Below are 26,938 nucleotides of genomic sequence, written 5' to 3'. Positions count from 1 at the left end.
AGAAGCATTGTTTTTCTGATCGAAATTTAATTTTGTAATACACTCAGTTTGTTTTATTCATGTTCTGGGAATGTAAACATTTAGTTATCGCTGAAATTCAAATAGCTCCATCTGTCAATTGTAATCTCCTCCCCTACTGATAAAAAGTAAAATGATTTAAATAAAGTTTATTCGTTTATTAGTATAGCACTCATTCATTTGAAATGAAATACCTGTTGTTACTACATACCTAATGTGTGAATGTGTGCCCCTTTTTTCTGCCATTGCTGTAGGGGGAGTTGAAGTCAACTTAGGTTTCTAATAGTCTCCTCACCTTTCTAAATTAGGTAGGTATGTTTTATCTTCCTACCATATGGCCTCAGAATTGTAATGATGAACACTCTTCTCTTGTAGTTCAGTCTGTACTATCTAGCATTTTCATATTTCTTCCTGTCAATGACAATTATTTCTTCTTCATACTTGAATTTCTATGGGTGGGATGACTATTTTGAAGTCCCAGGTTGTATTGATAAATTGCGTATATTCTTTTCAAGAGAGGTGACACCTGGGTCTATCACATCTTTGAGACAGACCATGTCTTCTCTGCATTATTTTGCAAAGTATATGTTTTATGAAGCTGTCTGGTGTTAACTAAAGCAAAGCAAGAGTCTTTGTGCATGACTTTGGTAAATATTTTTAATTTCAGGTCTCTTCACAATTCTAAAATCTCATTTACTTAGATTTCATGAGATAATTATTTTTATGTAAAATGATATTTTAAAAGGAAATGTCATTTCCTTTTAGAGCTACTGATTAATCCACTTCTATTCAAAGATGTAATAACTCATAGCATAATCACGCTCACATTAGAAAATAATTAGGCAGTTGTGGGGAGTTGCAGTTATATTCACTAGTCATAGGATGTTAAGAAAAACCTGCAATCAAAGCTAGTTCTTTGTTTTCCAGAAGATACAAAGAAGCTTATTTGGTTATATTACCTGTGGAAGCATATGAATTTCTTCTTTTTATTTTTATCTTGGTGATTCTTGGTCAAAAAACTACATCAAGCATTTTGGATGTCAAAACAATAAGAGAGATTCAGCCTAGATAGATGTTAAAGTGATACCCATTGAAAAGCAATCATAACTTTTCATATAAAATAATGGATTCTGAGCTGATAATCATTATTTAGGGAACAACTATTGGAATATGTGTTTCATAAAAGCATCCGCTTTGTGTGCAGTAGTTATTAGAAAGAGGCAAATACATGATTAGGAGTAAAAAAGGAGACAACACAGTAGAAAATCCAACATAGAAATCCATCACGCATCACCTATGGAATACTGCATACAAAGGGTGTGGTGTGCCAGGGTTTGGGGAAGGGGAAAGGGAAGGATCTTGCATTATGGAGCAGCTTCCTTGTGAGGAAGTACAACATTGAGCAGGACTCTTCAAGGCTGGAAAACAGATGGTAGAGGGGATACAGGAGATGTGTATTAACTTCACAGGCACTTTTGATACAAGAGTCAGAGGATACCAGTTGAAGCCATCAGGTGACAGATGCAGGATGAATGCAAGATGATGCTTTGGAAAAAGTGTCAGTATGCTGTGGAATTTCATGTTGTAGTATGTGGATGTTAGAAGTTTCCATGTGCTCAAGGGGAAACCAGATAGATTTGTGGAATTAATATCAGGTGGAGGTTATTGTGCTAAATACACAGGAATCCCATTTGGTGGCCTCTGAGCTGCGATTTGTTGGAGACCAGGAGACTGGTTGGGGAAGAGGGGTCCCTGTGTGCTTAGCTTGCTCTTATACTTTTTCCAGACATTTGCGTATGGGTTCTTGGGTCGGCTCCTTTTCCATGGGATTTCTGTTTCAAGAAAGATAATTTGTTCTAGTTAATGTTTGTAACTTAAAACATTTTGTTTGGAAGTAAGGTTATGTAGGTGAGAAGGAGGGGAGGACTTTTGGGTATAGCCTTATGGCAGAGGAAAGAACTACGGATACTTGAGGTAAAAATTATGTCTCAGATCATGCAGATCAGGAATTTGAACCTGACTTTGAGAGTCTTTCCCAGGCTGTTTACATGTGGAGTGTGTGTGTCTGTGTCTCCCACTCTCTTATTTCTAGCCAGAAATTCTTCCAGACAAAAAAGAAAATACTTAAATAAGTAGTTATTTTCAAAACACGCTACCTTTGAAAGAGTGTTCTGAGAAAGTCTGACAGAGGTGAGGGAAATCAGACTTGAATTTTATCTTCTATGTTTAAGAGTCTTTGCAGCATTTACCACCCCTTTAAATAGACTCAAAAGGTATTATCCATTTTACAGTAAATAAAGTTGGTTTGTTGTTGAAAGCATTTTGGGGGCATTAACCAGTGGGTTGCTTGCACTTCAGGAGTTTGAATGTGTCTCATGATCTCATGCTTGATGTTGAAATCTGAGCACTGGCATGAGTTGGTTGCCCAGAGAGGTGGTAGAATCTCCATCCTTGGAGGTACTCGAAAGAAGCCATCTGGACACAGTCCTGGGCAGCTGGCTCTAGGTGGCCCTGCTGAAGCAAGGGGGTTGGACCAGACGACCTCCAGAGGTCCCTGCCAACTTCAACCCCCCTGTGATTCAGTGAAGGCTGTGTGGGCACACACAGCTTGTGTTCAGAAAACAAACAAACCAAAAAACAATCAAAACCCACCACCAACAAAACTATACACACACAAAACCCCAAGCAAAAACAAAACAAAAACAAGCCCAAACAAATCCCCAAACCAACCAACCGAAACCAACACCCTCACCCCCCACCCCAAAACCCACCAGAATTGCAGGGCAGTATTTTTACTGCAATATTTTTATTGCAGGAAATTTATTTGAAGGGGATGGGGGGAAGAGAAAAAAGACATGCCATGCTATTAAAAGAAGGGCAATACTGAGGGTTAAGCTTGCTTGCTTTTGTTACAAAATCTGTTACAAAAAAATCATCTGTGGTCTTCTATCATGGCTTTTTGAGAATGAGGCAAAGGGGTTATCTTGCTCTTACAGGAACAAATTAAGTTCTAGTTTTTTCACGCTACAATTCAAAACATATTTTATTTACAAACTACGGGGTTTGGCTTTTTGATTGAACACAAGTTGAAGAAAAGAATGCATGGAATTCCACATATGTATTTCCTGTGCTTTGAGGCTGGTAAAATATTACTAATAAATGCTAATAAATATACTTTAAATGTCTGGTAGAAACAGTGTGAGAATTTCTTAAGTCACTTCAGCCAGTCTACAGGCCTCCAGTGAGATAATAAACCTTATATATACGTTCTCTGTTGCATATTATATAAATATTGCTTAAGCTCTTTTCCTGCTTACACAGAACCTATATTGGCAGTAGAAATCGGGGCCAGTTTCCATGGCAACGTGGTGGCACTGGGAGAAAGGCTGATGCTGTGCAGTGGTTGGTATTTTTATGCAAGGGAAGGAAGAGATGCAGACCTACATTTTTAGATAGGAAATGTATTTCAAGGCACTAAAACATCAAAAATTTTTAATATCTCTCTTCAAGAAGCAGATTTGTGTAACAGTGGAAATTGAAACTTGCTGTTTGCAATAGAAAATTAATTTTTATTTTTATCTAACATTACAGAACAGCACTGTTAAATATATACACAATGATTACAGCTATATTTGCATGGAAACAGCAAGGAGTGTTGTGTACTGAGGACAAAGGAAGTTTTGTACTGGGGCGAAACAGGGGTGAAATAGACTGGGTTTTGGCTTAGTCTCATAGCCCTTTCAGTCTAGTTTTCACCTTCTGAACTCCTCAAATCATTTTCACAGAGGTCTTTGAGGAGTTCCAGAAAAATCTTAGTGTGGTGGTGTGTGTGGGTTTGTTTGGGTTTTTTTTTGGGGCAATCCTGTCCCTCTGGTTTGCTGTAGTTTCTCTGGGTTTCATTATTTGTTTGTTCTTTCAGCCCTCTGTGAGCAGTACTTACTATAGCTTTTTCTGCTTTTTATAAGATCATAGGGATGGGGAGAGCTCTGACACTAACTCCTGTACTCCTGTATTTTTAATTCTTCTCACCCTCCTTCTTCCCGCCCCCCCCCCCCCCCCCCCCCATCATCATGTACTACGTGTCATCATTAGTTGTTCCAGAACTGATTGTAGGCAATAAATGGTTGTAGCTGATACACAGATACCTAAGGGGAGTTCAGATGGAATTGTAAGAACTGTGGACATTTTTTTTACAAGCTATCTTCCATGTACTTGTGAAGATTACTGATAGGGATAGGCTGGTACATCAGGTGATGTGTGGTGAGGTGGAGAAGGTGAAAGTTTTGTTTTAAGATAAATAAAAAAGGCTGCTTCTTAGGCTTCCCTAGAAGTTATATTTCTGGAGATTTAGATCTACATTGATGAGGTCTTTATTTTCCTTTGTTACTAATGAAAAAGTTAGGAAGACATAATTTAAAGGTGTTGGGGGGCTTTCTAGAAATGCTACATTTTCTTTTGAGTACCAGGAGTCATTAAAGGAAGAGATTTTTTAAAGCTTGCAGTTTCTTTTTTTTGTCTTTAATGGGATTAAGGTGAAGCTTTGCTCATCTCTTTGCATTTCTCTGTGCCTCCTACACTGCAAAGTACTTGCTCCGCCTCGGTAAAGTGGGATGTTCTTAGAAGTCAGAACCTTCTGGGAAGAAGAACCTGGCTGTTAGCAGTAGTCTTCATAAGTACGAAGGGCTCAGTTCATCTCAGTGACGCATCATCTTTCTTGCCCAACCCTGGCACTCTGCAGCTAGTCTGTATCTGGTGTTGCCTAGCAGAAGTTTGTCAGATATCTAAAGGGAACTGATTGATCCTAACTGGGACTCTTGTAGAAATCCAAGTAGATAAAGAGTTCACAGAGGAATATTAGCCTGTTCCTTTTGTCTGGCACCCACACTTATCAATCAGGATTAAGCTCGCAGACTTGGCTGCCTTGTCATGCTGATGATTTAAACATGCTTCACTTTATAGTGGAATATCTCCATCCCATCCTGCAACCAGCATGTGTTTCAGTTGCCATCTTTTCAGAGGCTTAGCGAATCAAAGCTCTCAGTGATATCCCATGTGCGCAGTGGCACAGACTGCGTATACACATCTTCATTCAGGAGCAGAAAAACAACTTCACTTCTGAGGTAACTGTAGGTACGTAAGGTGAGATGAGCCCAGTACACTTTCAGTTCCTCTCAGCCTTGTCTCTTGAAACACAGTGGTTCAGCTCTAAGTTTCCTTCAGCTCTGTTCCATCCATTGTTGCTCATAGTCTACATAACTTCTTGAAGACTTCTCAAGGGCTTGTCAGATAACTGAGCAAATGCCAGTGTAGACTTCAGCTGGCTTTGGCAGTGACTCAGCAAAAGTCAAGGCAATACATTGCAAACATATGTAGTGTGTCTTAGTTTTAGCACCAGTCAGATCAGAAGCTTTGCCACCACCATAACACTGTAACATTTCCATTTTCAGCAGCAGTAAACTTAAAATGTTCCTTGCACCTCAGTTTCTGCTTGTAGTATGTCATGGGTTTGAACGTCAGTGTCCTTTAATGTCATTAGGATTCAGCAGCAGAGTGCTTCTGACCTTTACTGTGCCATGGCAATTACCCCAGACATCGGACTTTTGAAAGCTGAAATCATAAAGTTCTTCATTTTTGCAGGCAGCTCTGTGTAGTGATCTGGTTGAGACACCATTGTCCTTCCCTAAGAAATCTTCAGATGGGGTTACTCATGGAAAAGAGGTGAAGAACTTGTAAAGAACTTCAGAATTTACAAGATGAGCCTCCTTTCCTGAGGTGTACAGTGTATTGACCTGTTATAGGAAGCTTCAGTTAGAACATTCAGGTATCAAAGCATAGGATATGGAAAGATCTCACTCTAGGAGGCTGATGCACCCTTACAATTGCATCTTCTCTACAAGGGAGAACATTAATCTGGGATACCATGACAGCTGGGATTCCTTGAGTGCTTTTTCACCAGAGATGAGAATCTCTCTTAATGTTAGAAATAGGATTATTCCAACAAGTGAGTCATCCAGCATCCATGCTGTGAGGTAAAGCACGCCAAGGCTGGCATGAGTCAGTTGGTCTGATAACCGTTATTCTTAGACTTACTGACATGAAAGAGTTTCTGAAAACCTCATCAGGAATTGTCACAATATTTAGTGTCTAAAACTGCCTCATCCAAGCCAGCTGAACCAGTTGGACAGGGCTCTAAAATACTGAAGTGACTTCCCTGACTCTCCTGAGTTGGCTGCTGCTTGTTGGATATCCAGTCAAATGAAAGGACCTTCACTTGCAAGCTTCAAACAAAGTGGAGAGCTCCAAAATGGGCTCAGCAACCCACAAGACAAATGCTTGATTGGAATACAGCATTGAAAGGCATTTCCCTGGGAATGTTGAATAAGCAACATGTGCATGGGGGAATCTTACAGGCTGAGGAATAATGACCTCTGCACTGAGGGAACGTGTAACAGGAGAGGACGCTGAATGCAGTGGCTTTTGGAAACATATGTTATGAAATTTTCATTAAATAAATAAAAGATGCCGTGTTCTATAATGTGGTTGGGCAAGAGATCAGCTGTAGATTTTGCTTTAAAAAGTATGCAAAGTGAAGTGAAAAAATACTGAGAGATCTAGGCACTTTAAAAAAAGTTACTTTTTATTCCCTCAGGAACCAAAGTTACTGCTTTATTCTAGATCAATTTATCAAACAATTATCCAAATAAAGAGTGCTTCCATGTCTCTGAACAGTGATAATTGCTACCACCTCTATGAAGACAAGAAGATGGAAAGACCAAATAAAGGGTCATGAATCGCATGGTGTATTACCCGAGAGGACAAAGAAGGCCTCATTGAGTCAGTTTTAATTACAGTACAAAAATCCTCATACTAGAGATGAAAAGCCAGTCTCTTCTGGACTGTAATTCAGAGCTAAGAAGTGGTGATGTTCTTGATTACTTTTCACGTCTATGGAACTCCTGCTCCAAAACGCAGGAAAGCTCAGCAAAGCTGCAGGGCAAATCTAAGCAAACCGGCAAGATAATGCCATGTTTGTGCTTACTGGCAGCCCATTTCTTGGTCCTGGCTTAGCTATGGTCACTGTCCAGGTTTCAAAATTATGTTCTTGCTTATGATAATACCAGATATAGAAGAATGGATGCTAAAATTTTGTTCTCGTCCAGGTATAGGTGCAGCCCTCAAAGTATTTGGGGCCATATTTTAATACAACGCATATTTAAAACCAGCTGCTCACTATTTAGCTGTATTTGGGTGAGAATGAGTTTTCCCGAAAAACACGTGTCTGTAATTTTGCCATTTTCTTGCTTTTGGTGCTGGACTTTGCAATCTGTTTGCTTCTTTTATCTATTTCTGTTACGAAAACGGATGCTTAAATTAACACGAACAGAGAGACAATCAAAGCAGGCATTTCATGTATTGTACTTGTGGCACATGTACCCCAAATGGAAGAATTTTCCTAACTTTTGAACACCAGCAAAATGTTTTTGAATAATACATGTATTTGCAACTTATGCCTAATATTTAAGGAAAAAAGTTTTAAGTTACTCTTGTTCAGCTTTTTATTATTTACTGATACTGCAGTGCAAGCACAGGTGCTTTCATAAAATGTTAGTAGGAGCTGTGAAGACATTTGGTAAAATTGCTGTGAAGTTGTAAAGAGGAGATGTTACTAGCATTTTGAATTTTGGGAGGGGGTGTGTGTTTTTTAGAAGGATCAAGGTCAGTCCATTTTGAAAGAGTCTGTTAGTGAAAAGGAGTGGCAATTGTTAATGTAAGGAGTTCATGTAAAAGGAACTGTGAAACAGTTCATGTGGAACTTCATATGAAATGTTCCAGCTTCTCGAAAGCAAGATTAACAAGATGAAGTTTGGTTTCAATAGAGTTCCAACTGTGGCATTCAGAATTTATTGCTGCAGTGATGCTTTGTATTTGCTGCAGACAGTGAGTTCTTCTAATTGCTGACTTAGTCATGCAAACTTGTTCCTTCAGGCTCTTTTTTTCCTCCTGCCAGTGAAGTCCCCCAGTGTTTGTCCCATCCAAAATGCTTGTCTGCTTACCCTTTTCTCATTGCCCTGTAGAATTCAGTTCCCAGACATAATCCAGAGCATGATTCATTTGCACTAATAGGATGAATGGGTCTTCCAAATGTAACTAAGCATGGAGATGAAAAATGCTTTTTTGCATTGAGGTGATAATGTGAAGTCAGGATTACATTTTAACAGAGTGTCTTGGAGGGAAAATAAAAAAACGAGAGGTGCTCTGCTGCTGACTGCATTTGATATTAAATGCGGGGTCACAATTTCACTGTTCCTATGAAATCTTTTCTACTAGGCTGTTAAATAGATAAGAAGGGGCCATGAAACACTGCAGTTGTTGATTGACTCCTGCTCATTTTGCTTAAGATTATCACAGTTATTTTCATATGGTTTCTAATGCAGAAATGGAATATATACTTCCTTGCAGTGTTTGTATATTTATATTAACTCTAAGGAAGTTATTGGCTTGTACTGATAAAGACTAAATCCCATGTTTCAAAATTGAGTTATGAATTCATATTTTAGTCCATCTTTGACTTCAAAGGGTTGTTGACTTAGTGGATTTTGATGCCAAATTAAGTTAAATCTACTAACTTTTCCAGGGCAGATAGCACTGGTGGAGAGCAGAGGGTGCTGCTTCTTCCGCCCCTTCAAAACTTGCAAATTTGTTGCTATTGGCAACTTTAAGATACCGAAGAAACAACAACATGTTTTCTGATTATATCTTATTAATGGAAAGACTAGAAACACTGTAATTTAACATGCCAAAGAGGAAGTCAGAAATTAAATACTGCAATGTAAGAAGGCCAAAAAGAAGGTAAAAAAACCTAATTTCCATTTTTACACTGTTAGAAGTAATCCAAAAAAGGGAAAAAAGAAGCCAAGGCAAATAGTGGTTTCATCCATTGCTGCGTGCCAGTGGTTCCTGTTGGATTTTCTGAGCGGACGGCACTGGGCCTGCATACACAGGAGACAGAAGAAGGAGTATGCAGCCTGAGAAAGGACTCTGTGCAAGAGGATGTGGAGAACGTGAAGCTTCATATGTGGTTTATGAGACTGGCTTCTTTTTCAGCTAGGTTTTTATCATTGCATTCCTTATCTGACCTACTTCAGGTAGAGGTTTCATTTTGGCATGTTAGGATGCGTATATAAGAAACTTTGTATTCTCTATTGATCAGTACATATTCCACGGGGTTATGACAGCTGTGTTTCTACCCTTTGGGTTTTAGGAATTCGTGCCTTTTTTTCTTCTAGTAACTTTCTCAGCATTCACAACACTGTACTGGTGACTAGAAATATGGGCGAAGTGCAAACTACTGAGTATACATCTCAGTGTTTCCTTTTTGTGTCATCAGCTGGATCCATTGTTTATTTTTAACTGTTGACTTTTTTCCTCTGGAAGTCTGTAATGGATGACTGGTCTGGAAGGTAGAAATCTGCAAGGAAAAACATATTCGAGGAGGAAAACCTAATACCTTGGCAAGTTTGGTTAAGATTGAGGCTTCCTGGATAGATTTGGCTTCTGGTTTGCTGTCTTAAGAACTTTTCAACAGAATTGCTTGTGTTTGAGAACAAAATTTAATTTGGGACTGAATTTCAGAGCTTGAAATCAATTACTTCTGTGAACTTGGTGTTGCTCTGTGTCAGAGAAGGACCAAAAGAGATACCTCCTGGAATGGCTACAGACCCAGCAGACCTCACTGCTTCATGTTCCATGTGATTTGACACACTGGTAGGCGGCTGCTGCTGCTGCTTCCTCCCAGCCATGCGCTTGGTGGTGTGTTCCTTCTGCTTGCCTCACCTCTAATGTGGCTGCAGTGTGAAGGATTCATGGATTCCTTGTCCATCACGGCCGTGTAGTCGGTAGGTCCAGCACAGAGGTGAGGGAGCAGCTCTGTGCTGAGGAGCAGCCCAGAAGGATCTGTCTGCACTAGCGCTCTGCTGCTGGGCTGGGGTGCTGGCCTGGTCAGATGGCAGCACAAGCTGCTTGAAACAGTATTTATTTCTAGTACCCATTGTTTTGAATGAAGAAGGCAGAGTTCCTTGGCATTTGACTTTGACTTTGGGTACACACTGAAGCCCAAGGTTGCCTTCAAAAGACTGGTAGGCAAGGTGGGAATGAAGAATTCATTCTCTGTCTTCTGTTTGAGGTTACAGAAGCTGCTGTGTCTCAGCCTGCTCCGTTCAGGAGGGGTTGCTACTGGTGCTGTGATTGCTGTTTGGTGGTGTATTTCGAAGAAATGTTAACAGTTCCAGGAAGAATGATAATTTTGTTTGATAATGACCAGATGTAGAACATTTTTCATGCTTGTGACATGCCAGTAGTCTCTCTTTTTATGCATGGATTTTCTAGAATTGGAAATTATAGTATGGTTCTGCACTAGTATAAGAACAGAAATGAAGCTTTTCATTTAAAGCCAAGCAGTCTCTGGATGTTCACAATAACAATTGTTTGGAGTTAGCACAAGGAGACATGTCTTTAACTATGTTTACTTCTGGATTTATAGACTTTGTTTCTAAAACAGTTAAGATTAATTCTGGCATAATTAAAATAATTATAATATTAAATGACAAATAATTTATCATAAAAATATTCAAATTAAGCATTATTCAGAATTATAACAGATTTAAACTCAAAATAGGCAACAGAATTGTGTTCCTTCAGCAAGAACTTTGAGGTTGTTTGTTCTTTCTTGTGTTTTTGTTGCGTATTGTATGTGTGTGGATTTATTTAGAAAGCTTTCATTTAAAGCTGCCTACAGTTTGAAGAGCTCACTGTTAGAAGGTACCTGCCTCATTAAATTAAATCTGCATTTGGGAAAAAGAACAGGAAAGAGTCCAATGAGAAAAGCAGACACCATTTGGACAAATGAAAAAGAGATCCAAGTAATTGAGTCCCTAAGCAATCAGTATCAGCTGGAAGAAACTTGTGTGTTGTGGAGATTTTAGACTTTAAGCTCTCTCATACCTGAGAGATCCCCGGGACTATCAAAGATTTGGACTTGTGGAGATGGAGCCACACCCACTCCTGCATTTCTTAAGGCTCACATCTTGGTGTTAGGAGGCTTACAGCACATTTCTTCTGATGTTTACCTTTCCCTGCCTCTCCCCCCCAGCCCCGCTCCCTTTTCAATTCGAAATTCCCCAAAGAGCTTCTATGGACATGACGGGAGGTTTGTAACATTGTTAGAATACAGTTTATTCCAAATTTTATTTTATTAAATACATGAAGGAAACATTTAGCTTCCTTTTAATTGCATTTTCTATTAGCAAGAAAATTCTCTGCATGTATTCAGCTGAAAACGTTAAGGACAGTTTTGTTTTCCCTTCAGAGTCTGCCTGTTCCCAAATTCTTTTCATTTGACTCAGTCTGTTTCCTTTCTGAGACAATGCTCTCCTAAGGGTAGGAGAATCAGGTGCAAGTTTTAGCTACATTCAAGGTAAAGTTCTGTTTATCTAAAAGTAGTCTTTTAACAAATTCAGTCGTTCATCCTGCCTACAGGACATAGAGAGGAACTCCTGTTACATGCCTGATCCCCATGGAGAGCAACAGGAGGATTTCTTCAAGTAATCCTGTTGTAAAGCAGTCTTGCCTGCAGTGCATTCTTATCCATTACTTGATAATAACTATAAAAACATATTTCTTTTTTGTCTTTGAGTATTTTGGTTAAAGATCCCCAGAGTCTGTTTTGGGTTTTAGTAATGGAAGTTATAAATTTGTTGAGGAAAAGGAAGGAATGCCTGAAGAGGCAGTGCCTACACGACATCCATCTGTGCTCCCTCTGCCCAGGAGCAGTTGCCTGGCAGAAGCACAGGGTTGGACCTCAATGTGCTGGACACTTCACCAAATCCACCAATCTCAGGCTGATGGGCTTCATGAGTCAGTGGCAGTTTTGTATTCACTATCAGTTTATTTCCTCCACGAGTTTTTCTGAGCCCTCTTTGAACTTAAGTAAGTTCTCTTACCCATAATGCCCAAGAAAAAAAGGTAACTTTAGTTTTTAACATCATGTTGTATGAGTAATTTTTTTTTTTTTGGTCAGCCTGGCTCAATTTGTGTGGGGAGAGGCACTGAACAGTCATTTCCTATTCGCTTTTTCTGTGTCTCTCAAGATTTCATGGATCTCCGCTGTCTGTTTTCCTGGCTGAACAGTTCTGGTATGTTCAGATGCTTCCCATATGGAAGGCATTTCATGTTTTTAATCACCCTTGCTACTCTTGTTTTACCTTTTCCAAAACAGAAGAATAGCAAACAACCCCACAACATCAACAACAAAAAACCCGAACAGCCCTTCCTGAATTTCTCATGGTATAATTTTCCCAGCATTTTCAGGTTTCACTGTTATGGAGATTGCTTTTATTGTTGGCTGTTCCCCAGTTGGAACATGGAGCAACATGTCCATGACGGAGAGGAGGAAAATTAAGTTGTCAGTAATTTTACTTTTCTTAAAGCGGGCAATTGATTTTCTATAAGACTCCATGTGGTGTTCTGACGTATTGTGCTTCAAGTTCACTGTAGAGGAGAAATGCTTCAGCTGTTGTCTTTTACTATGCATTACCTCTAAGAGCTGGTTTAAAATAGGATTTCATTGTATTTTGATTGGATTTTGGTGTAAATTTGTTTTTGTCTGTTTAATAGAGAGTAATTAAAAAATAAAACATCTTGGCTAGTGTTTATTAATTGATTGTAATGCTACAGTTATAAGGTTTGTTGTTGTAGCCTGTGGGGATGGTCATTTCTCTGGATACATACTGACAGGATACTGCAAGTCTAGAAATGGTGTGTCATCTTCTTTTAATTAAGAGTTTATGCTTAGGTGGTGATGAATAAACTAGTAGTGGTAGACCATAGAGTTCCAAGGTATTACTTCAGAAAAACAAAGAAAAGTAGGTTTAGTATATGCCTCTGCATGCGTGTGTTACCTAATGCATATCATTACATATAACGTTTTAGGAAACGAGGAAGAGTAATAATTTGAAATAATCCAGCTGTTGAATAGCTTGTTATGTTTCTGAAAAGGAAATGGAGGTTAGCATACATGTTTATTACTCAAAGCTTTCTCAATGGCTGGATTTTTAATGCCAAAGGATGCTTTAAAGGCCACTTTGAAGGAAGAATAATTCCCATTTTTACAAACTGTATATTAGAGAAAGTAAATCTAATCTGAGTGAAGTATATTTTCATGCCATACATTGAAAAGGAAGATGTTGTGGGAACATTCATCATAGCTTGTCTTTCCAATTCAATGAAAAGGCTACTAAGAAATAGAAAAACTGGAGTTCTCTCATTGACTGATGTCCCACCTAACACTGTGGCATTGTGTATTGGCAGAAGAGCAAGCACCAGCGATGCCAGGATGAGTTAATCAACTTGTGGGCAGAATTTAAGCAGCCAAGTCAAATGCTGAAGACTTGATCTTAATATGTATGCCAGAAATGTAAAAGCAAACGAAAGTAAAGAACAATGCTAAGAATCCCTTGCTAAGAATCCCAAACTGGAGCAAAATAAAGGGCAAGATAAGCCAATAATGCAGAATTAGCGGTCAGACTGGTGTAACTCAGCAGCCTTCACCCTTCTTCATGTACTAATATTTGCATATAAAAGGTGTAAGGAAAGCTAAAAGGGCAAATCAAAGATCTTCTCCTGTTTAAGTCAGAGTTTTGTTATTTGCAGATAAAATTATAAATAACTCCAGAAGGAAATAAAATAATACCTTTCCTTCCTTTGTGGTCCCCACAAAGGACAGTGAAATAACACTCCTGAATACCATATCCAACTAGAACTGGAGACAGGAAAAAAATAACCCTGTTCAAAATCAAAAATAGTAGCTTGAGAAAGACTCAGAGGCAGCTCTTTTTTCTTTATTTCCCTAGGAATAAATTTAAATATTGTGGTTTTTTTGAAATCTGAGTTGTATACTTTCCTACCTCTCTTGGAGGGAGATTCTTGATATTCGTTGATGTTTATTCCAAAATGAGTACCAAAATGTGTGAATCTCAATTCAAGAAATCCTTCCAGTTCTCTTTAAAGTATTATCTTTAGCATGTGAAGAAATAGAGCAAATAGTTGTTATTTTAAAAGATAAAATCGGCACAACTTTACTGTATTTTTGAACTTACGGCGCCTGTACCTGCACGTCGCCCAAAAACAATGCAGAAACTAGTGGTCGTAATTAAATAAAATGCTGGTACTGTCCAAAAGGAGTCCAAGCACTAAGGGATGTGCCCGTGTTACCTGGCACGCTGCTTTCAGACCTATTGATGAAGTGCAGGCTGTTTTACTGTGCTTTATTTGTCTTGCTCATCATTAGCATTACTAATTTTCTGAGTGTTCATAGTTTTGATCTGTGCATCCCAAATGGTCTCGTGCTCAGCAGAGGTTTCAGGGTTTGCCGTGTAGATCCTTACACTGATTTATTTGATTAAAGCTTTCTGCCAACATCAGAGCCGGCGTGGGGCAGTCAGCTGGCTGGCACCATGAACTGAGCTACTGAAGAGCCATAAATCTAATGTGTAGTAAGATTAACTGCTCAGAGAATGTGCTCTACCTTCCATTCACTGTATCGGTTTGCTCTCCTTGCGGTGTGAAATATAGAGATATCTGTTGGAAACAAAAGATAAAGGCAAAAAAAAAGCGTAAGTTATGTAAGTAGGAGCATATGGAAACATACTTGTTTACAGAATCACAGAATCATTTCGGTTGGAAGAGACCCTCAGGATTATTGAGTCCAACCATAACCTAACTAGCACCAAACCATGTCCCTAAGAACTTTGTCTATGCGCCTTTTAACCTCCTCCAGGGATGGTGACTCCAGCACTCCCCTGGGCAGCCTGTTCCAATGCCTGACAATCCTTTCCATGAATAATTTTTTCCTAACAACATTTATCCAGCAAAAAAATCCCTTATCTCTCTTATATTCTGTCCTACGCGTTATGTGGTTAAAAATTACATATATGTATTTATTCAATTAGTTTTCTTATAATAACTTAAACCATTAATGAAGTAGTTCAAAATATTCCTTTTAAAATCCGACCATTTACTGAATGACTAGAAGAATGTTATTATCTGGAAGGGGTAGCAGGCAGATAAATTTGGTATGTGTGCAGTTTCAGTGATGTCCTTTAAAGCAGAGAAGCAGCTGCTGTGCAGGCGGTGCCTGTTGCCAGTGGAATGTATTTCTGACCAACTGCGTACTCCTCAACTCCAAATGCTCTGTCTGTCTGGAACAATGGCAGTGTGGAAAAAGAAAAAGTGGTGGAGGGATTTATAAGGAGGAGGACTATAGGAATAGGATAAATAAATATAGTTTTTACTCATAATCAAGGCAGTATTTGAATCTACATTTTAGGAGCTGAAAAATTAGCAGATTACAGATTTGTATTTTTTTATTGTATGAATCACAAAATACTGTTAATATGGTGTTTTTCACATATCTTAGATTTGAAGTAGATATAAATGCAAATTATAGTAGCTTTTGGTGGTGCAAATGTTTTAAGTTACTTTGCAAACGTATTTTGCAAATATATTATTTGGCAAGTATACATTTTTTTATTTCTACGAGTATGAATATAAAAAATAACTATGTTTGGAGAAGGCTTTCTTAATTATTTAACAAACAGATATGCTTCAAACCTGCATTTCAGTTTTTAAGTGTATTGAAAATACGCAGAATTTTGAAATGTAATTTGTAGGTGTTCAGAAATACCAGGTACAGCCTTTCTCAGAATAGGGTATAATTCTTTTTATTTTTTTTTTTCTCCTAAACTGGAGATGCAAAACAGTCAGAAAAACATCTCTTAGTTGGCGGCGGTGTTGGGCTTTGGTGGTTTTGTTTGTGTGTGGTTTGTGGTTGGTTGTTTTGTTTTGTTGTGGTTTTTGTTTGTTTGTTTTGTTTTTGTTTGGTGTTTGTGTGTATGTGTTGTTCTTGTTTGGTTTTGGTGTGATTTTGTTGTTGTTTGTTTGTTTTGGTTTTTGTTTGTTTATTTGTTTTGTGGAGGGGTTTTTTTGGTTGTTTTTTTTCCCCAGTTAGTGCATATTGCAGCATGCTGTGTGTGTTCTGGGAGTGCATCATAGTCTACCTAGGAAGTTTAATTTTTCTCTCTTGCTAATAGCTGTTTTCAGTATTTTGTATATTGATACAGCTTTCCATAGTCTTGGTAGGAGCTACAGATGATAAGTGGATTAAGTCATCTGGTGCGGGCCAGTGTTGCTAGAAGAGTGTTTCTTGCTGTGTGCTAATGAGACCTTTATTCCTTCAGCTGGCAGACAGGAGCTTTCGAATAACTTGATATTCTCTGAAAGATATTTCTTCCCAGTCATGCTCAATGAGATAGTTCTAACATCTCATTTACTCATCAGGAAGTCTAGAAGCTTTTCCTCATCTGCTTGTATACTTCATATATCTTTTACAAGCTGTTCCAGCGAGTAAGTCAAGCCCAAATTCACTTGAGACCTGCTTTTGGTCTGGCATCTCTGTCTGTGCCTCCCTGGGGTCCCCAGGTGGTCTGGAACATGACAGTGAGAACATAAGTGAGACATGCTTCACTTCTTTGTTTCCCGAGATGTTTTTTCCCCCACTCCAAAGGTCTGGGTTTCCCCGTATTACTAAATGTGCTCTCTCTTTCATTTTCAGGCCAGAGCCTCAACAGAAAGCTCCTTCTGCACCTCCACCTCCGCCCCCGCCCCCACCTCCGCCCCTGCCGGAGCCGACCCCGCCAGAGCCAGAGGAGGAGATTTTAGGGTCCGACGATGAGGAGCAAGAGGATCCCGCAGATTACTGTAAAGGTTAGTGCAGTTCAGCACTGCCAATGAGGGTGAACATTACTGTGCAAGTCTTAAGTCTGGTTCTTGGGAGGTTTTTAAAGACCTGATCTTTAATTGCGGAATTTATTTATACAAGAATTATGAACTGCTCGTTTCAGGTCCAGATGCGTAGTTGTCTTCAGCTTTATTTTTTCACTTAGCCATAGCTTATTTATACATTTTGCAATAAATATGCAAATATTCTATCCCTGTTTTCTTCCTGATGTCCTGGTTATAAGAGCAGAGAAAAAACTTTTTGTGGTTGATGTTAGTTGCAAGAGAAACAAAAACATCCAAAACAAAGCAAACAAGCCCTCCCACACTCCAAAAGGTTCTAAAATACCTTGATGCCTTTGACAACGTCAACTATATTTATTTTTTAATCTGTATCTTTTTTTCCTTTCCTTGTCTCACCTGCATCAGCCCAAGGTGTTACACGCTTCTTTTTTGCATTTTGTCTTTCATAGCCCTCAGCATTGTTTGAGGCTCTTCTGCATCTTTGTTTTAGCTCTTGATTTCCTTTATTTTTGTGATTATTGATATTAATTTTTAAAATACCATTAAATGCATAAAAACACATGACTGCAGTACAATGGTATCAATACGTAAGTTTGTTTTAATGTCACTGCTAAAGTTCTGAATCTGATCCCATTAGGTTAAAACGTACACTGTACTTACATGAAAACTCATATAGGTCTATCAACTTTGGATTATCTATCATAGTAGATTTCAAGGGTGTGAGTTTTAGGAAAGGTCAAAGTTCTATCACTTCAGATTAATGTTTTTGAACAGCCTAAAAGCACTGTATCCACACTATCTGGTATTCTGTATTCCTCATATCAAGAAACAGCTTCTGTGTCAAATATGATGGTGTCATATAATCAGAAGTTTCTGTGTAAGCCTGGAGATGTGCTTTTTTAAGAATTCTTTCTCTCAGCCTGGAATGAGTTGTTTTGCATTTTCAGATTTAACAATTGAGAGGGCCTATTATTTCATTTTGGTGTAAGAAGTTTTGTTAGTATGTGATATTTGAAATGTTTAAGTGGCTTACAGCTACCAGTAGTGAAAACGAAACAGTAAACTCAAACTAAATGTTGAAGTCTGCAGCAAAGAAGAACATGGCACTAAAGCATCTTTGTATTTTCTTAAAATTGTTTGTTACAACAGATTCATTCCTTAAGATAACTCTTTTGGTATCTGTAACATCTTCCATCAGTGAGTAAGGATTTGTTGTTTAAACATCTGTTTACTTGTAAACATCTGTATTTCCTTGAGGTTAAGCGTTTCAGGGCCCTCACTTAATTCTTCCCTAAAGTAAGGGCTGCATTTAATTTCAAATAATCCATTGTTGTCTGTGTTCCAGTATCTCTTCCAAAATGTCACCATCTGGAGAAGCTAGATCAGAAAACACACAAAGAATAGTGTAAGTTTATAGCCTGCTTCTAAGTTACCTGTGTAACTAGAGTCTCTGTGACTATAGCAAGTCAGTAGTAGGATCTGTATGCTTTTAAAATTAACTACATGTTACACTAACAATACTTGCAGGTTTTCTGAAAAATCAAAGGGAACTTCTGTTCTTCTCAGTTCTTGTGGTCTTGAAGCTCCGAATCGATGGAAGTTTATGGAAGATGGTTCAAGCTTTGGTTCATTTATATGTCATCTCCCAGGATTTTTGAGTGAGGCACAGAGCATACTTCATCTATTCTCAACCCCAATCTGAAATTTCACAGGAGGGCAATTTTGATGAGGGAGTATATAATTAGTTTTTAAAATTCATTCAATATTCTACCTGTTAATGGTACTTCCATTGCAAGGGCATTTTTGTTGTTATTTTTATTTTTTTATTTTTGAGCATATGTGGCTATGTGCTGGGCTCACATCTTCACTACGTTACATGGTGGTTAATAAATAGTCATAATAGTATTATTAATCAGGAAATAGGATTAGTTTGAATTAGCACCTGATGTGAAAGAGACCATAGGAGCCCTCAGTGTGAAGCAGCCTGACCTCTGTTCCCTGGGGGTTTCCTCCAGGGCCTGTTCATAGCTGTGAAATGACTTCACTTGGTGTCTCTGGATTTACATTCAGTTCTCTCCAAATCTTTATTTGTTTAAGGAATGGAGATACTGAAAGTTCAACTACGTGATTTTTTTCAGGGGTACTTAGACAACAAAGCTAATTTCTTCTTATTTTCTGAAAAGCCTTGAAACACTTGGAGATTTTTTTCAAGAGCCTGTTGTGTCATGGATATAATGGGAATTCTTTGCTTCTCTGATCATCTTCTTTTCTCCCTGGAGATGTCTCCCATTCATCCCGTTCACAAAGAGAATAATTCCCTATACAAACATAGAACTAGCCAGCTACAATTACCAATACATTCAGGAGATATTTAGGAATAATGATCTCATTTTTCTGACCCTCTTTCTTGAGTGCATGGAGCTAGCTGGCTGTGAGAGAGACCTTTTCTCTGTGTGTGATGCAGTAAACAGCACGACAGGTTTTTTTTTGTTACATTATCAGCAGTGCCACTTATACATTGTATATTTTCAAATACCAGTATTGTTTTTCCAAAAGTACATAACTTGTCTGAACCAGCTAATTTTGCAAGGATGCTTTCTTGTTACTACTATTTAAAAATACTTTCTGTATCATGAGGAACTTAAGTAATTACATTCATCATGTAACTACATCAGTTTTAAAAATGCATTTAACTAAGCGTGTTGCTACCCAGTTGTCCACAACCTGTAAATGAGTACGTTGCTGACATGAATCATTGGAGAGTAATGTGTACAGGAATGGTAACTGATCGTTTCCAAAGTTGCTTCTGTTGTGGCTTAGGACAGTAGAAAGTACCTTCTGAGGTATAGATACTCAGAGAATGTGCAACCACTGTTGCTATTTGTAACATATGCTGGTGTATTGCTATAATTAGTTATGACGGTGCTGTAGGGAACAAAATAAGATGGCTTTTACATATATAGTATTGTTATTCTTGCATTATGTAGATTTTACTAAAATAACTTCTCAGCCTCCAGTTTATTAACTTGACTTCGGTGTCTTTGGCTGATTTCCTCTGTAGAGTGTTCTCTTTCTTATCTGTGAGTGGAAGAAACTATCCCAAGGTTTTGATTATTTTTGACCCTTTGAAGCACAAGTATGCCAAAAGCTGCCTGCAGAGAGGCAGACTTATATGTCACTTCTTTACCTAAACCATTGTTAGCAACATATGTTTACCTCTCTTTAAATTCTTCGTCTTTCAATGTTATGCTGTTAACGTGTCAAAAAAGCAAATATTCTGTTTAGTGCAAAAAAATGACTTCTGGACATTGTTTGGTACATTTGAAGGCCCGCTTGTATCTTTCTGGCAGTGCAAAAGGCTGCACAAATTACGAGTGTTTTCATATACATCTGGAGCCATGTAACTTCTAAGGAAAGATTTAATAGGACTAGATACTTAGGAAAATTGTAAAACATTCCAGAAATTTTTGTATTGTTGAATTTTAAAATCTGTTTTGCAAATCATAGAGAGGTGTTCAAAGTAGGTGTTAAGTATTTTTCCATTTTTCTAATTACATTTGTTTGCAAAAGGAGTAATGATTATGCAGAGAATGAAGTTTCATACTTCTCTCTGTTTTCATGCAATGGTACATGCAGGACAAAAATAAGAAGAAATGATGCTATGCTAGTGAATTATGTGCAAGTGTTTTACATAATTCTTGCTTTCAGATCAGCAGACTTGAGTCATTTCACAAATGCAAACCTTTTCAGTTATGGAAAGGTAAAGTTGCTGTATGTTCTCTTAATCTTCCAGTCACATCTATCACATCATTGTCCTGGACAGAGTTTTATGGAAAGAATTAACCAGAGAGTAATAATTTTTTGTTTGGTTGTTTTTTTTTAATCAGTCAATACCCATCTTAAAATGGTTATATTTGTTCAGATTTTTAAATATTTTCACCAGCTGTTACTGCAGGGATAGTTTATAGAAAAATTAAAATTTTGTCTTTAATGTTTCTATCCGTATGGATTTGTAAATATGAGTTTATTCAGCAAAACTTCTGTAATAATGAAGCTGCAATAGACTTGTGCTTCATATGTGACTGATACCATCTCTTTTTGCAAATGAAGCAGACAGCATAATAGTCAACACTTACTCTAAGTAAGTCAGTGTCCCCCTGCCTTTCCTGGAGCGTAAATCCCATCAGGTGTTCCAAAACTGATCTGTTTTTTCTTTGAAAAGTAAGGAGTTCCCTCTGGCGATGTTGCACGTTGTTGCTGAGGCTGATACAATTCAGCAGTGGAAACGAGGGGAGCTTTTTAGGGTGGTAGATGAGTTGTCCTGGCAGCTTGTCATGAACATTCCCTTCCCTGTGATGGAGGGGAGGGCAGGTCTCCCCCAAGCAGGGTCCTGGCCTGGTTCCATGTGTCTCAGTCCTGTAATGCCCTGTTATGACTCCTGAACCAGGGCCTTCTTTTTCCTTTGCTCTTTTTAATCTGGAAACATTGGTGTCCACATACCCAATGATTTGTGAAATGAAATATTGCGTGTGATAGTCAGTATACAGTTTTCACAGGTTAAAAGTTTAAAGATTGTTCTTGTATCTGGGTTTTCATAGATTTGTGCAAAGTTTTTGTGGAAAAGGTGAAACTTGGACACCTTACTGCGAGACTAGGGGAGCAGAGACTGAGCTCCGTGTGTCTGTCTGTGCAGCTCAGACTTGTTGCTGTGCCCAGTGAACACAGACTCATTTCTTGACACTCTGCGGTGGTGTAAATCGGGACATGGGGGGTGCGTGAAGCCAGTGCTGCATAACCAGGACTTGTGCTGCCCATCTGAAGTTGTTCTGTCACTGTCACTTGGTTCAGACTGGGCTGGCCGAGGCGAATACTTGTGGAGTTTGGCTTCCCTGGTGCCCAGGTCCAAGCAGATCCAGGCTCTGCCCGCGCAGCCTGGGCAGCTGCGGCCGTGCCTGGTGGGTCGGATTTTGGTTGAGGCTATGAGCAAACCAGCAAGTGCCTGAACTTACACCTTAAAAATGTTGAAGCTATGTGTGTGGTTTTGGAGTTTCACTTTAGACATACCGACATCTAAAGCAATACAGTGGTTAAGCTTTATCATTACATTGAATAGGTGATCTTCATAGTTCTGTCATGTAATTGTGTTAAAATTATTAATCTGCTCTGGAAGCATTTGAGAAAAGTTAGCAAATTGTTGAAATTTCTGCTAAGGCAAAAGATGTTATTAGCAAAGAAATGATGCAAATATATCCAGAATTGATGTTGCTGTTCCACAGATAAAAAGGAGATAAGAGATAGGTCCCTGTTTTAAATCCAAATAATTAAGTGATAAGTTCACATTGTTGTCTTAACTGTGCACCAGTTCTAACAAGACTTTCAGGGGATTTCAAGACAATTATAGCAACTTAGAGAAAATAGTCTGAGGTTTTCCTTATTTTGAGTGGAATAGTCAGTAACTGAGGATCCTGCCAAAGGACAGTGGGGCATGACATTGTGAAGGACGAGAAAGAGCAGAAGAGACAATTCCTTGATAGCTGCTCTGAGGCTGCTGCTGGTGGTGTCCTGGGGGGTTGCACGGTGTAGCTCTATTATTTATTTGCAATTTAGGCAAAATTGTGGATGTTATTATTACTTTGTTAAGATCTAAATAATAATCTTGTGTGGTCACTGTCTTCCCTGGTTTGACTGGGAGGAAGAATGCCTCTTAAAATACAAAGGAAGTAAAAAATTCATTATACCTCCTCACACCACCTAGAAACCTGAGCTGCAGGCTGCTCTGTCCTGTTGGCCTTTCTGCCTAATGGGGCTTTTGAGGACCTGTGTAGTGGTGTGAGGACCACAGACTTTGGTAATTAAAAAGCACTTCAGACAAAGCCCATAGCTACCTGCTGTCTCTTCTTCCTCACTGTGAAAACCCCAGACATGACAAAAATGCGTTGCTGCTGTGGGTCGGGAGCCGAGCAGAAGAGCATCAGTTGAGCCTGTGTAGTTCTTAAGGTTTTCTCAAGAAGTATTTCACTGCTGCCTTTATTACTAGAAAGCAAATGAGAATTAAAACAATCTCTGTTGAGATTCTGCAATCATCAAAAATATGTTGACGGGAGAAGCTTCACATAAGATAAAGAAATAATGTAGATCTTTCCTGTACTCTCTGAAGTGGAAGATAAGCCTGGGGAAATAGCAGATGGTAGTATTACCACAGATAAAAGCCATAAGAGAGAAGGGTGAATAAACTCTACAGTAGTTACAGGACATGAGTGTTTTCCCTCCAGGCCAAGCAAGGCACAATTTTTAACACTGGAGTAAAATTTGCTTTAAATTTCCTATTTATAGTACAGGACAATTTGAAGAGGAAAATTTATACTATAAGAGTTACTTGAAAACCTGGGAATTATTGTTTGTTTGCTGAATGTTCTTTTTGTACTTGTTTTGTTTTATGAAAGGAGGCTATCATCCAGTGAAAATTGGTGATCTTTTCAATGGCCGGTATCATGTTATTAGAAAGTTAGGATGGGGACACTTCTCTACGGTCTGGCTATGCTGGGATATGCAGTAAGACAACCATTTATTTCCATTCTCTTTTTTCTTAATATGTTATTTTGTTTGCAGTAACTTTTGTTACACATGCATGATAAAGTTATGTAAATGTTTGCTATATTATATGTGGAAAGATATCTGCAGGGTTTTTTTTTTGCTCCTGGCTAAGGATGTAGTTTAGAAAAGCTCTCAGAACTAAGCATAAATCTGTTTTCTTTGACAAATTAGCTTTGCTTATTGAATTTGCATGTTGCCTTGAACATACAAGAGTAAGCTCATGTTTTTATTTCTGTTGTGTCTTTAATGAAAAAAATATAATTGTACCTTGACTGAACAATAAAACATGTAACCAGGTTCCTCTTTTAAAGACATTAGCATCATGAAGACAAAATATTCAATAAATCAGGCTGTTAACTGTTAAAAGTTGGTTTTAAGTGTAATTTCAGTGTTTTCTGTCAGAATACATTAGGTTATGAAATATTCTATTTAAAATGTACCAACCTGCAAAGTATGCCTGTTTTAGCTCAGAGCACGTGTTGAAAATGTTTCTGCTCTTTTCAAGGGGGAAAAGGTTTGTTGCAATGAAGGTTGTAAAAAGTGCCCAGCATTATACAGAGACAGCCTTGGATGAAATAAAGTTGCTCAAATGTGTAAGTATCAGTCGTGCAAAACAGTGCTCAATACCAATAATAATAGTAATAATGAATTTTAAAAAAAGGAGTGGAATATTATTTTTAAACTTCTCTTACATTTTTTTTTCTATTATAGATAGCTGGCTTATTATGTGTAACCATGATGTCTGAAGCTCCAAAATATTGTGTAGCTTCATGTGGAAAGCTAACTAATTAGTATTTTAAAGTGATTTTTTTTTTCCTAAAATGTCAATCTTTACATTCACTGTTTAGGTTCGTGAAAGTGACCCTAATGATCCCAACAAGGATATGGTTGTACAGCTAATTGATGACTTCAAAATTTCTGGAATGAATGGAATTCGTATCCTTTTGAAAACGTGGCATCTTCATTAAAAATGACCTACTAAGATAAGTAAGCATTTAGTTCTGGCTTTTTTCTGGTTAGTCTTACTTTAAATAAGTAACATAGAAACACCAGAATAAATGTAGATGCAAAGAGCAATCCAGTGTGTACTGGAGTGAGAGTAGCTTAGCTTTTCTAAACACAATGCAAAAAACCAAAACAAACCCAACAACACCACCACCAGAACAAACCAACCAACCAACCCCAAAACAAAAACAAAACCCAAAAAACTGTTATGAATCCTGTTGTGGTCTGCTAGAACTAGGGATAGTTAGTTTACTTAAGAACTGGAGTTTTACTGAATAATTTATAACAACCAAGGCTTACAGGAAATATGTTTTGCTTTGGACTATTAAAGAGAAAGAAAGCATCAGTGTCATGAAGAAGCTGGTTTCTGTTTTATTGTGGGAAGTGTGAGGTTATGGAGGTTCTTCTCTTGTTTACGTGATCCTCTTTTGACCAGGTGTTAACCTCTTTTTTGGTGAAGGTTTTAAAGCTTTATCTTTAGGTGCTGCCCTTAAACAACAAAAGGAAACAGGGAGAGAGACAAAGTAGAATATGAATGGATATTGTTCTCAAGCAAAATTTTGGGTCTAAGAGTATATTTGATTTTACAAGTTGAGCTAAAATGAGTTATCTTTGCTAATTAGATTTTTTTAGCAGCTTACTCTATTACTATGCTTTCATTTACTCTTACAACTGGTATTTATGTGTGTGCTTATTGTGATTGGAGCCCTAATAGCAGATCTCCTTGTTCGTGGTGTCGTAGTACCAGAGAGTTAAGCTCTGGAGAGCCGAACACTTAAGTTGCTGTTGGTGATGTGGCCTCAGTGTTGAGCAGCTCAGGTTAACATGCCCTTCACAGGCTCTGGTCCTCCAGGAGAGCAGACGAGGAGGTGACTGTGGGGAAATCTGAATGCCCACTGCGCAGTGTGCTTTCAGGGAGAAGTGTGCAAGCCATTTTCATCCCATCCATTTGCCTCTTGACATTAGTTATGAAGCCTTTGGGTTTGTGATAAGTGAGAATGAGAGTGTGAGGACAAGTATTTTCAGTAACAGAACGGCATCTTAACAGCTTTCTCTTTGTCCCGTTTTGATTTGTTTCCTGTTGCTTCAGTGGTCGGCTACCATGGTAGAAAGCTGCTTGAATGTAGGTGAAGTTACCATAGCCTGCTTTTTTCTAGGTTTTATCATCCAATTGAAATTAATTTCAACCCCAATATAAATGGTTTGTGATCAAGGAAATCACTTGACACAAAGAAGCAAAGAACCCTGTTAAGGGTTTCTTGGTGCTGCTGTTGTGCTGAAAAAAAATAGATTTTATTTTATGAGTTGATCTGCTTGTTAAGTATTTTGTAAATATCTCTATTGTCTAAGTATGTTCACAAAAAAAATAACGTGACCAAAGCACTTCACGTCTTCAGCTGACAGCTGTACAATTGAAGAATAATTAAAATTATTTTTAGAAATCGGGAATTTTGACTTACTGTTTTCATTGTAAAACACTGATATGAAATAGAGAATATGAAAATGCATTCATAACTATACACAGAAATAACTCTTACCTGCTTAACAGAGCAGTTTCCCAGTAACGTTCTTAAATTATTGCAAAGATGTACATGTATGTAAACATCTGTATTAAAGGTGGAAGCCGTTTTGAAGCGCAAAGAGTAAATTTCGTTAGTGATAATATTTTGAGAGCATATTCAAACTTTATCTATTTGAAATACAGCACTTAAGTAGACAAAGCCAAGAGAGACCACGTACTAGTGAAAAATAAGGGTTCAGCTAGCTTTGTATTGGGAGATTGAAACTGGACAGCTGATACTGATTTATTCCAGCTTTACCTTCGTGTTGAACTCTGCCAGTACAGAGTTATTTTATGTGGAAGGTGAATGTTCCTGCCTTACTGCAAGTGCAGCTTTCAGAAAGGTGCAGTAGTCAGGATGGGCTGATGCTGGACTTAAATTTAAATTACAGTTGGAAGTCTGTCAAAGTCCTAACCGCCAGCGAGAATACGATATCAGGTATCTTATGCTTTGAGTTTTCTTGTGAACAGGTTGTGCATCCTAATTTGCGTTGCTTGTTTGAGCAGTGTCTGGTTGCATTGATTATTTTATCAACTCCTTTTTATCTTCTAGAAAAAAATAATCTTCGGTGGAGGTTTTGGGAGGGAGCAGGTAACTGATTTTAATGGTTTGCTGCTATTTGTTTCCATTGTAAAAATGCCATGTTAGTGCTATGTTAGTGTTACTGAGTTTAACAGGCTGAGAGAAACACAGTAACTAGAGAGTTTTTCCATGCTCTGCTGTTTTCAGCTTCCTTTGGGCAAGTCACTAAATATCTGTTCCTTGACTGGAAATTAAAACAACATATGCTTCATAGAGGCTTGCTTATTGGTTATGGAATACATTTTAAAGTTAAAGCAAGACAGAAGAGGGGTGGGTGAATCCTCTGGATGTCTTAATATCACAAAATGTCATGGAGCTTCCAA

General features: G+C 38.2%; 1 protein-coding gene across 4 annotated transcripts in view; it reads left to right on the top strand.

The window, feature by feature from the left end:
* Positions 1–26,938, top strand: part of SRPK2 (SRSF protein kinase 2) — a gene marked incomplete at its 5' end in the record, with an annotated part of 91,902 nt that overhangs the window by 28,006 nt on the left and 36,958 nt on the right. For all 4 annotated transcript variants that reach the window (XM_080356025.1, XM_080356026.1, XM_080356024.1 and 1 more), the window contains 4 exons: positions 16,685–16,836; positions 23,316–23,424; positions 23,972–24,059; positions 24,315–24,402. In XM_080356025.1, coding sequence (XP_080212151.1) covers positions 16,685–16,836; positions 23,316–23,424; positions 23,972–24,059; positions 24,315–24,402 — 437 coding nt within the window. The remainder of the gene's footprint in view (positions 1–16,684; positions 16,837–23,315; positions 23,425–23,971; positions 24,060–24,314; positions 24,403–26,938) is intronic.

The sequence above is a fragment of the Nesoenas mayeri genome (genome assembly GCF_963082525.1).
Source record: "Nesoenas mayeri genome assembly, chromosome: 1".
NCBI lineage: Eukaryota > Metazoa > Chordata > Aves > Columbiformes > Columbidae > Nesoenas > Nesoenas mayeri.
The sequence above is the reverse complement of the archived record's forward strand: the minus strand, read 5'-3'. Positions and strand labels throughout refer to the sequence as shown.